Raw genomic sequence first — 12,088 nt, 5'->3', positions numbered from 1 at the left:
CAGCAGTTCTCGACTGACCAGAAGCAGACTGAGGCTTTAAAACATGTCCTGCCCCGTCGGCCCGCTGCTTCGGCAGCGCAGTCGTCGGCACAGGTGCCTCAGCCTGCTCGCCGCCGAGGGCGCCCTCCTGCGGCTCCCGCCCCTCCCGATCGGCCCCAGCAGTCCGCTGCCTCCGGGTCGCGTCGTGGAGGAAGCCGCAGGAAGGCGCCACAGCCCTCTAAACGCCAGGCCAAGCGGCGCTCCTGAGACGGGCTACTCAGAGATGGCACTGAGTTCTTTTCAGGAGACGGTAGCAGGGCCGCTCCTTCCCCCGGTGGAGGGCCGGGGGAGAATCCTTGGTTGTCCCATTCCCGCTGCTCGTCCCACGACGAGCAGCACCCTAATGTGGTTAAAGAAAGAACTCACTCTCCCATCTCTGAGCACACAGAGTTCTCGGATGACAGTGCGCGCTGCTCACGAGCCTCGCCACTCTCGTCCCCCTCTGTCGCCAGACCCCTGCCAGAGCACGCCCCTGTGGGACGCTGGTCCTCCCCTGGCCTCCTCTATGCGTTGAAGTGGAACCTCTTCGTCGACTGGTGTTCTTCTAAACATCTAGAACCCACGAAATGCCCCATCAGTGTCGTGCTTTCCTTCCTGCAAGAAGGGTTGGAGTGAAGGCTGTCTCCCTCCACCCTGAAAGTGTATGTTGCCGCCATTGCCGCACATCACGACGCAGTTGATGGTAAGTCCTTGGGAAAGCACGACCTGATCGTCAGGTTCCTGAGGGGAGCGAGGAGACTGAATCCTCCTCGTCCTCCCCTCGTACCCTCTTGGGACCTCTCAGTGGTTCTAACTTCCCTGCAGAGTGCTCCCTTTGAGCCTCTGCAATCAGTGGAGCTTAAGTTCCTGTCAATGAAGACAGCGCTCCTGGTTGCATTGGCCTCCATCAAGAGGGTAGGGGACCTGCAGGCATTTTCGGTTGACGAAGCGTGCCTGGAATTCGGACCGGCTAACTCTCACGTGATCCTGAGACCCCGGCCTGGATATGTGCCCAAGGTTCCCACCACACCCTTTCGAGACCAGGTGGTGAACCTGCAAGCGCTGCCCTTGGAGGAGGCAGACCCAGCCTTGGCACTGCTCTGTCCAGTACGCGCCCTCCGTGCTTACGTTGACAGAATGCAGTGTTTCAGGACCTCAGACCAGCTTTTTGTCTGTCATGGTGGGAAGCTGAAGGGAAAGGCTCTCTCCAAGCAAAGGTTGTCTCACTGGATAGTGGACGCCATTGCTTTGGCATACCAGCAGCAAGGTCGACCATGCCCCCTTGGTGTGACGGCCCACTCCACTCGGAGTGTGGCATCCTCTTGGGCTCTAGCGCATGGCGCCTCGCTAACAGACATCTGCAGAGCTGCAGGCTGGGCGACACCTAACACGTTCGCGAGATTTTACAATCTCCGAGTAGAGCCAGTTTCTTCTCATGTACTCGCTTCAACTAGCCGGTAAGAGATTCTGCTCAAGTGTCTTCGCTTGCTCGCCATTCCTCTCCACAGACGGGATACGTGCAATATTCTCCTCAGGTGAGCCTAATAAGCCCTGAGTCTCCTCCAGCACTGACGACGTCAATGCCAGAGTTATGCCACCGGCAGCTTTCGTGCTTGGCTAGGTGCCTCCATGTGCATGGTTCCCCCTCTGGGCGACCCCCACATGTGTATTTCCACTGTAAGCCTCTCTGAGCATGTGTCTTTCCCTCGGCAAGCCACCTTGCCACCCCTGGGGTTGAAATATTCCACCTGCGGCTGGACACCCCAGTGATTCTCCATATGCAGCCCTTCGGGGTCATATGTGTATTCCAAGTCCCCCCCTTCGGTTGGGCATGATTGCATATTTCCACTGAGATATGCTTCCCAGTGTACCTTGGTATTCCTGTGTTAAGTAGGAGTCCTTCGTCCGTGCCAGTCTCACGACAGGGAGCTCAGACTTACGCAGGGCACTGGAAGACAGTCGAGAGATGGCGTGATTACACTGGGAACCCCATTCGTTGTCATCCGACGTAACTCGGAGTGACTATGAAAGGGAACGTCTCGGTTACGTTTGTAACCCTCGTTCCCTGAGTAGGGAACGGAGACGTTACGTCTCCCTGCCACTTCCGCTGTACCGCTGGAAAGCCTGAGTTCAGTCTCGGCTCCTCAGCGAAGACATATCTGCATGTTGCTCGCGCACTTCCTTATATACCCCCTGCGTGGGGCGGAGATATGCTATGCAAATTCTGCAGACCCATGGCATTTCATTGCCATTGGCTCGTTTTATATACTCGAAGATGATAGGCTTTCTAAGCGAAACCCCATTCGTCGTCATCCGACGTAACGTCTCCGTTCCCTACTCAGGGAACGAGGGTTACAAACGTAACCGAGACGTTTTCTACTAATACAAAGCTTAATGCTAAATCCTGAAGTATCCCTTTAAGTCAGAATTGCATGATATCAACTTGCAATTGCGAGAAAAAAATGATCTTTTAAAAGGTTTTATTCTGTGGCGTAAACGAGCTTGCTGGAGTCTATTACTAGCGTCTCAGGCCGAAGAAGAGCTGGGAAACACACTGGATGGATGGCCAGTCCATCACTGCTTTGGAACATTTAAACCTCATTTACACAAAAACACATGTGTTGTGCTGAAATGTACATATTTGATAAATATCCATGGCTATATACTGTTCAATAATTCTTTCAACCTCTCAAAGATCAACAGAGCGGCTGCCAATTTACCAAAGGTTGAATTTACACAACGGGTTTTTGCAGGTCATTTACTGGAAATCTGAATTTGACTGCTGTTACTCTTCATATGCTTATGAGAGCTTTATGAATCTCCTGCACTGAATTTGCATTTGTGTTTTTCATTAGGCACTGATTCAAAAGACTCAAGATTCAGATTTATTCAGTCTAAATGTTAAATGAACTTAAAATATAAATTTGATTTATAAAATGTATGAAAATAAAGAAGTTATTTGTGTATCACACAGGAAAAGTGAATGACAGTCAAACTTAAATATTACTTGCTATACTGTTAGATTGTAGATTGCTGAACTGAAGTGTCAGTTTACTTACAAAACAAATGCAACAAAAAACAGAGAGAGAGAAGTTTGGACTGTGAGGGTGACGGAGGCGGGTATAAATCTGAGCTGCTGCAGGTCCACACACACACACATACACACACACAGACAGACATGATGGAGGTGAAGCTGCTGTGTCTGACTGTTGTTCTTCTCTCCTCACCCCTCCTCACACTGTGTGACCCGCTGTGAGTATTAAACACACCGTTTGTTCATAGAGTTACTAATAATCTGTTTTTTAAGATTTCAAACGCTGTGATTTGATCTCCTCAGGTTTGTTCTGTCAGCTCCTAATTTGCTGAGAGTGGGTTCCTCAGAGAACGTGTTTGTGGAGGCTCAAGATTACTCTGGAGGGGCTCTTGATGTAAAAATCACAGTGAATAAATACCCAAAAAAAGACAAGGAGATACTGTCCAAAACAGTGACACTGACTGCAGACAACAATTACCAGATCCTTACAGATATAAAGGTGAGAGCTCCATAAACACAGTGATGTTTCATTCTGTAACATGGTGAGAGTCAGGAGCTGGGAAGCAGATCCACGTCCAGGTTTATTCAAATAATCCACAAGGTTATAGAACACAAGGGGCCCTATCTTACACCCAGCGCAATTGACTTTGTACACCGACACATGTATCATTCCTATTTTGCACCCGCGCACAGCGGACTTTTCCCTCCACAGACGCACATCGGTTAACTAAGAAATACACTTGCGCTCCCGGGGGGTGGTTCAGCGCAAAGAGGAGGCGTGTTCCGGCGCAAACGTTCCCTGATACTATTTTGCAGGTTTAGAAAACAATTCCACCACTGACCGAAAAAAAATTGTATAGTCAGTGGCGCGTTGCACATGTTATTCATTTGCTATTTTAATGGCGCATGCTTGGCCATAATCAATGTAGCGTGTGCACAACGCGCATACACTTTGATTCTCTCATCTACATAGAAGCAGCAGTTTTCATTTTTGCAAATCATACATTATTACGATAGATAGGAATCCACTATAGAACAAGCGCGTTTGCTCTTAAAGGGAATGTGAGATGTTGCTCTGATTGGTTTATTTCACGTTACGCCCAAACCACACCTATGAATAATGAAGCTACTTCAAACCAACCCATTTTAGATTTGCGTCGGGTGCAAGAGTCATTTATCCCGCCGGTATAATAGCAACAGCGCCCGAGATCCGCCCACAAAGTTATTTGTGTTTCACGCTTGATACTTGCGTTTCAGATCGTTAAAATAGGGCCCAAAGTAACTAGCATAAACAAATAAAAACACGATAAACCAGAGAATGTGATTTCAGCGACTGACTGAGAACAAGGCCTATATATACACAGGTATGATAACAAGGGGGTCGTAGATAATAAGAAACACCTGGAGACTAATCAACTTGAAAACCTACAAAGAACTACAAAACATGGTGTAAGACAGGAAATAACAGAAGAGTCCAGGAACACACAAGACGGGAACACAGGCTGGGATCATAACACATTCTCATTATTATATTATCACATAAAATTCAGGCTGATGATTATCTGTTCTTTAGATCCCTGATGATCAGAACTATTTCTCTGATGATCCTCTGGAGAAGCAGTATGTGTATCTACAAGCTCAGTTTCCATCTCACACTCTGGAGAAAGTGGTCATGGTCTCATTCCAGTCTGGATATATATTTGTACAGACAGACAAGCCCATCTACACGCCTGCTAGCAGAGGTACGAGTATGTGCTAAGTAAAGTTCACAATGTAATTTCGGGAGGAATTAACCTATCTAATCTTTCAATTAACTGCTGGAGCATAAGCAGCCGCTCACCTTGCTCTGGCATCAGCTGTTTTGGCGTCCCTCCACCTCCCCAACTCCACCAACATAATTTAAATAACATAATTATAACATCTTGCTACCATACTCATCATGTAAGCATTAGTAGTCCCACTTATAGCGTATATCTAAGCTCGAGTTGAAGCTGCTTCATTGAGCCCTCCATTGTGGACAGCAAGCCAAATATGTTTAACCTTTTTAGCTTAAAGATTATATGGGCAAAGGAACTCATGAAATACTTGGAAATGATAACGCACAATGTGAACTTTATACATAAGCATGACATAATTGTTTATTATTAAACTGACTGCTATGTGTATCAGGGTTTGAATCTGAGTAAAAATCATCAGAACTCATATTTCATTTTTTTGCTTTGACATCTTTTGCAGTTCAATACAGGATTTTATCTCTGACGCCCAACATGAAACCACTCAGTCAGACTGGAGTCACGGTGGAGATCATGGTACACACTTATAAGTGCTCACTGTTAATACACACACACACACACACACACACACACACACACACACACTCGTGGCATTTCAGCTGTAATGAGCATGTACACTGCTGATCTCAGTAAACACACAGTGTTAATGCTGATTTCTGTTTAAGAATCCACAAGGCATCACAGTTTCATCAGAGAAGATAGATCCAGTGAAAGGGATGAAGTCTGGAAGCTACGCCATTCCTGAGGTTGCCAGGTGTGTGAAACGCTGTGAAGACTGAACTTGCTCAACCCGAGTTAATTTAATTTAGTGATTCATTATGTCTATCTTACAACGCAGCTAATACTCATAGATGTGATCTGTGTTATGAGGTTTGTTTCATCTGTTGTATAATGCTTATTTAAAAATGTTTTGAAATGTTTTTGTTTCAGTCTTGGGATCTGGAAAGTTGTCACTCGGTACACACACACTCCTCAAAAGAAGTTTACTGCAGACTTTGAAGTCAAAGAATATGGTAAGATGTGTGTCAACAAAATGTGTTTTGTGTAAATGCAATAAAACTAAAATAATGTATTTATTTATTTGTGTCTTTTCTCTGGTTTGGTTTATAGTGCTTCCAACATTTGGAGTCAGATTAAGACCCAGTAAGTCATTTTTCTATGTGCGTGACGAGAGCCTGACAGTCGACATTGAAGCCAAGTAAGACAACATATGTTCTGCTTCACTGTATTGAAAATAAATCTATAATGTGAGCAAACACTGATTTAAAATAGATCTTTATGTAAAGTACAAAATAATATGTGCTATGAGCAGCCAAAACTTTTCATGAGTGTTTGAGATAGTATAAATTCCAAAAGTAACAAAGACATTTATCTTAGTCTCAAAAGGCATATTTTTTTGAGTTGCAGTTATTCTGTATTTTACTGGTAGTATGAATATTGTTTCCTGTGTATCCGCTCTCATGACTGAAGTTTCCTCGCTCATCGTTCCTCGCCTCCTCGCAGTGCAATTAGAGGACTGAGATGCTCTTCTAGATGACTGAGATCCATCGTTTCCGGGCCATGGGCTGGAGGACGGAGGACGGAGGAGCGAGGAAACAAGAAAGCATCAATTTGAGCATTGAGAAGCACCCACAGATTTTGGGGATGCTAGTGTGAACATGATGGATTATGGACAATATATTGATGTATGCTGTGTCTGAAAGGAACTCTGTGTGTTCATGTTTATAAGCATGAAGGAATGAGAAGTCCCAGGAACTGGATTAAAGGAAAGCCGTAACAGGTTTTTATATCATTTAATATGACTGAATCAACCTGACATCAGTTGGTTACACCAGGGGTTTTCAAAGTGTGTGGCACAGAGAGCAGCTCCAGAGTATATTTAGCCTGGGAAAACCCGGACAATCTTCCGGCAAATTTAGATTTGCTCTGCAAGTAGTCTGGCAAAGAGCCCATTCAAGACGATTTCTAATCCGTCCAAATCACGGCACCAATCAGAAACATTGAGGCGGGCTTTACATCATGACGATCGCTCTGATTGGTTTTAGGTCTATCCAATTGCGCCCAGAGGCATTTGAGCGACATCCGTTGGTGACGCCCCGTTGGAAATGAGTTATTAATGAAGCTTTGCCAGACCATAACTCAGTTACTACTGAGAATGGTCTGGTTTTAACCAGGCTAGAGTATATTTGCTAAACTGTAAAATCCAAATTTTGTTCTTCTAACTAACACTTTATATATATATATATATATATATATATATATAGACCCCTTTTGCGCCGCAAAAGGGTCTATATACAGGGTTCCCGCGGGGTCTTAAAAAGTCTAAAATTCGGAACTTTAAATTTAAGGCCTTAAAACGTCTTAAAAACGGCCCGATTTTCATCCGCGGTCTTAAATTTAATTTAGTCAGGTCTTAAAAAGGTTTTACCCTCGTTTATTTCCAGAAACGCTGGCCGCAGAAAGTTATTACAAAGTAGCAAAAAAGTATCGAGTCGTAGCCTACAAAGCGGAGCTCTAGTGCAGGGGTCTCCAACACGTCGCTCGCGGCCTGATTGGAGGTCGCTCGCCAAGAGGCCGTTCACATAATCGCGTCTTTTGCGCGCTCAAGTTCGTTCAAATGTAGGCGCGCGGTAAGTGCTGTTTTCCAGCCGCTGTCTGAAAGCTCAGTCAACAGGAAGGATGGGGGTGCACCCAAACACTACGGGTGTTTTTCTCTTCTCCGTAAATAAATCTTGTGGCAGAGCTACAGCAAGCGTTTTTCGATGGTGGAAATCCATTAGCTACTAAAACTTCTTTGTCGTTGTGGAGACCGCAGGGCATGGTTGCAGCAACGACAGACGCCACGGGAAGATCGGACCGAATTTTACTATTAATAATAAAAGATAAGCTAAAGTGCATTGTAAATGTCAGTAATTTATCTTTTTTGACTCATTCTTTTTATAAAAAAATATTTAAAGTCTGAAATATGTGAGGTTTATCTTTTTATAAAACCTTTTTTGTCAAACCTTTGTCAAACCTTTTAACTTGTACATGTCAGTATATAACATGCAAGACACTTTAAAAATGTTCATTTTTAATGGTATTATTTTAATGTTTATGTAAACAAAAGTGCATATTGAAGATGCACCGATTGATCGGCTGGTGACCGGAATTGGCCGATTTTCACGTGATCGGCCGTGACCGGCGACCGGCCGGTCAGTCTGACAAATGCCGATTTAATGCCGGTCAAATGCACTCGGGCGCCGCATGATTAACATTGCGCAACATCAGCATCACACGTGCACACGGTACACACATGTAGAAAACCTCGTGAATTACGTCCGTTCAGGCCGCAAGCACGTATTTTTTTTCGGCGTGCATGTTAATCAATGAGTGCATTCACAACGGGAGCAGGAGCAGCGCGTGAGCGTCAAGCAGGAGCGTCGCGAGCAGTGAAGCGCGTGTTTCGGCGCCAAGTCTATTTGCTGCACTGCTCACGCTCAATTAAAGGGAAAGCACACTTTTGATGGACAAAATAGCCTAAATAGGGTTTCACCAAAAAAGTGCCCAAAATGCACAGACTTTGCGTGTTTTAACAAGAACTAGAGTAGGCTATGTCAGAAAAGAAAACGAAGACTAATATTTATAGAAAATGTACCCATTTAAACTTGTTTTATTATTCAGTTTGTAGGCTACAAGTGATTGCAATAGGCCTGTGTGTGTGTGCTTTGAGAAATATCTTTATACTGCAAGGCTATATTATTTTATTTTTTATTTATATATTATTTTATTGCCATTCCCTGTTTTCATACAGACGTTTAGTTTGTTAAATACATATATAAAAAAATATTGGATATTGAATGTGAAAAGGAAATGGTTCTTCCATAACACTGCACTTTAGATGTGTGTGAACTATGCAAATTGTAAAATGTTCTATTACAGAAAAGATATAAAATAAATATTTGTGTGTGCTGTAAAGTGGTTAGAAAAAATGAAATCGGAATCGGCTAAAATCGGTATCGGCAGGTCAAACTTAATGAAAAATTTTGTTTCATTAAGTTTTCAATTTCGATTGTAATCGGTGCATCTCTATTTATTTGTTATTTGCTGGTTTTCGACATAAAACTTGGTGAATTGATTTCATTGTGTAGTATTAATACTTTTTGAACAGGATTCTGTGATAACCGTGATCATTTTTTCACTATAATCATGAAATTAAATGTTCATGCCATTTCATCTCTAGTTATGATCAACTATGATGATCAACTAAAATCAACTAATAATGTGTTTTTTACAGTATAATATGCAAAGTACAATTTTCTATAAAAAATGTATATCTGATTCTGTTCTTTTCTCTGACACGCGTTGTTGGGTGTGGAAGGTTACTAATGTGATTTATCTGTAAATTAAATTAATGCTTTTTCAATTACTGAATTCATGGAAATAAAATGAATTCTTTGATTTGAATATTTTTTTGGCAATGCGTCGTGTAGGTCTTAAATTTCAATCTTTATGGTCTTAAAAGGTCTTAAAAAGGTCTTAAATTTGACTTACTGAAACCTGCAAGAACCCTGTATATAGTTACGTCACAGTTACGTCACGGCGCTAGCTGGAGGCAAAACAAAAGGAAAACTGGAGGCGGCCAATACAAACCAGCAAAGATTCGGCTACATAATAAGGAGCTTAAATTATTATTTTTATTATTAAATGTCATCTTGTTGTGTTGTTGGGTGCAAGAATCGATGAAAAATGAGTATGCTGTATCTGGAATTTTTATTTCTAGAAAATATCCACATCTTTAAAATTGCACCGTATATATGAAACTCTTTACATTGTCGTCTTCTTGGCGCTGGCTAGACAGAACTGCGGATCGTACACACAAATCTTAACATGACCATTCAGCACATAGGCATCTAAAGATTTATATGTCCTCAGCTTCTCTATCATGTAGGTGTAGAAGTCAGGCCACTCAACCGTTGGTAGCGTTATCGTTAATCCTGTCAGATCGTCCATTGACTGAGCGTGTAACGTTACGGGTCAGCCAATCTGGTTCCGTCCGTTAAAATTAACTTTTGCAAATAACAATCGCGGTCCTGGACAGTGAGTGACCTAAAATAGAATTTTCTCCAGTCATTGTTAAAAAAACAAGCTAACAAACTTGCAAACTAGTGTTAGTGAAGCGGCCAGAGGGTTCTTTCTGCCTCCAGCTAAGCCCCGCCCACACAAATACGTCACCATGTTTACCAACTGTAAAAGGGTCTATATATATATATTGAATTATCGTCTATATACTATATTTTATATATATATATATATATATATATATATATATATATATACAAAATGAGTAGTGTACATGCTCATATAAAAAAATTATACAAAAAAACATGAAAAACCCTCATGTTGTTCAAAACCTGTATGACTGTGGAAAAAGAAAAGAAGGTAGTTAGACAAACGTTCCAGCTGCTTTTTTTCTATGTCATGAAAGTGGATCTGGATCAGGGTTAGTTGTCGTCACCATTCAGTTTTTACAGCAGAAATTGTATGTGCTTTTATAGGTACCTGTTTGGACAGAAGGTGGAAGGACATGCGTTTGTGATGTTTGGTGTGATGGACGGTGAGAAGAAAACAAGTATTCCTTCTTCTCTTCAAAAAGTTCAGGTGAGAGACATTAAACAGTTTACAAGCTGGGATCAATCTCATTTCTCTTCACCTAGAGAGTGACATAAAACATTAAATACATTTTTGTCTTGTCTTGTAGACTGATGTCAATGTCTTTCTCATATGAATAGATTAGGGAAGGAGAAGGTACAGCAGAACTGAGCAGGGAGATGATCACTAAGACCTTTCCAGACATTAACCAGCTGGTTGGACGATCAATCTATGTTTCAGTCAGTCTTTTAACAGAAAGTGGTAAGACTCAACAGATACTGTACATCTGTATGTTTACATGCCTGTGTGTGAATGTATATGAGAGGCTAATCGTGTGTGTGTGTGTGTGTGTGTGTGTGTGTGTGTGTTTCAGGCAGTGAAATGGTGGAAGCAGAAAGGAGAGGCATTCAGATTGTGACGTCACCGTACACCATCCACTTCAAAAAAACACCACAATTCTTCAAACCCGGGATGCCCTTCAGTGTCTCGGTATAAACATAGAGAAACATTACATAGACTAAGTAGATGTGTGCGATATGACAAAGTCTGCATGAAACGAAAGTTGCAATAGTCTTTTCTTTCCTTTTGTGGCATTTATATATTTATATAGATGTATAAATAAAGATATATTTTGCCATATCTCCTATCCCTACTAGACAGTTGCAAACCTGAAGGGTTGCAGGAACTGAGGAACAATTTCATAAATATTATTTATATATAACAGGTTTACGTAACAAATCCTGACCAGACTCCTGCTGAAAATGTGGAAGTGGAGGTCAATCCTGGAGGGGTCAGAGGTCACACAACAGCCAATGGCATTGCAAAGGTTACCATCAACACTCCAGGAGGATCTTCTACACTGCAGATCACTGTAAGACCTGCAAACTCAACTAATGTTCAGTCACTTTCACTGAAGAACTGGTGGAAAATAGATCAGTTAAAGGGGTCATATAATGCCATTTTTGTACAAGCTAATATGATTCTTTAGGGTCTAAATTAAAAGTCTGTAATATACTTTAATTAAAAATTCTCATTAGTATTGTAAGAAAACACTAATTTTACCTGGTCAAAAACAGCTCTGTTTTCAGCACGCAGTTTAAGTGCATGTGTCTTTGAATGATAATGAGCTTTGCTCACCCCGCCCCTCTGTTCTGTGCGTACACCGTTGATAACACAATAACACAATAACCATAACGTGTTGTTCATCATAAACGTGGGATTATGAATTATATTGAGAACGTAGTACATAGAAAACATGCCGTAATGTACCCTGAGTGTAAACCTTAGACGCATTCATCGTGAAGCGTGCAAGCGATTTGCAAAGATTAATATATTAATAAAGGTTAATAAAACGTTACACTTACTTCTTCTGGAGGTTCAGCAGGAACAGGTAAGTACCGATTATTTTTTTCAAAACCAGCTTTACTGACCCTCGTTTGTAAAGCTGTCTGGTGTGAAATGATTTGGCAAACATGAAAGCATGGAAGTTGATCTTGGGGAATCCCCCTCGCGTCAATGCTTTGGCATATTCCCTTCAAAAACAAAACTCAGACACTGTGTCTTCAGCAGTTCTGATTTAGGAACATCAAAATGACTGCTGTGTTCCTTATTA

At 42.2% G+C, this 12,088-nt stretch overlaps 1 protein-coding gene across 1 annotated transcript in view; it reads left to right on the top strand.

Annotated features, from left to right (window-relative positions):
• The first annotated feature begins 3,148 nt into the window (after positions 1-3,148).
• Positions 3,149-12,088, top strand: part of LOC311077826 (complement C3-like) — an 82,115-nt gene continuing 73,175 nt past the window's right edge. Inside the window, exons 1-11 of the mRNA XM_084106457.1 lie at positions 3,149-3,270; positions 3,356-3,551; positions 4,626-4,794; positions 5,288-5,361; positions 5,511-5,599; positions 5,776-5,858; positions 5,956-6,043; positions 10,383-10,485; positions 10,617-10,737; positions 10,850-10,965; positions 11,201-11,347. Of these exons, the coding sequence (XP_083962583.1) occupies positions 3,197-3,270; positions 3,356-3,551; positions 4,626-4,794; positions 5,288-5,361; positions 5,511-5,599; positions 5,776-5,858; positions 5,956-6,043; positions 10,383-10,485; positions 10,617-10,737; positions 10,850-10,965; positions 11,201-11,347 (1,260 nt within the window). The 5' untranslated portion in view covers positions 3,149-3,196. The remainder of the gene's footprint in view (positions 3,271-3,355; positions 3,552-4,625; positions 4,795-5,287; positions 5,362-5,510; positions 5,600-5,775; positions 5,859-5,955; positions 6,044-10,382; positions 10,486-10,616; positions 10,738-10,849; positions 10,966-11,200; positions 11,348-12,088) is intronic.

Source organism: Abramis brama (genome assembly GCF_963993115.1).
Source record: "Abramis brama genome assembly, chromosome: 2".
NCBI lineage: Eukaryota > Metazoa > Chordata > Actinopteri > Cypriniformes > Leuciscidae > Abramis > Abramis brama.
Note: the sequence above shows the minus strand (reverse complement) of the source record. Positions and strands in the feature narration are given on the sequence as shown.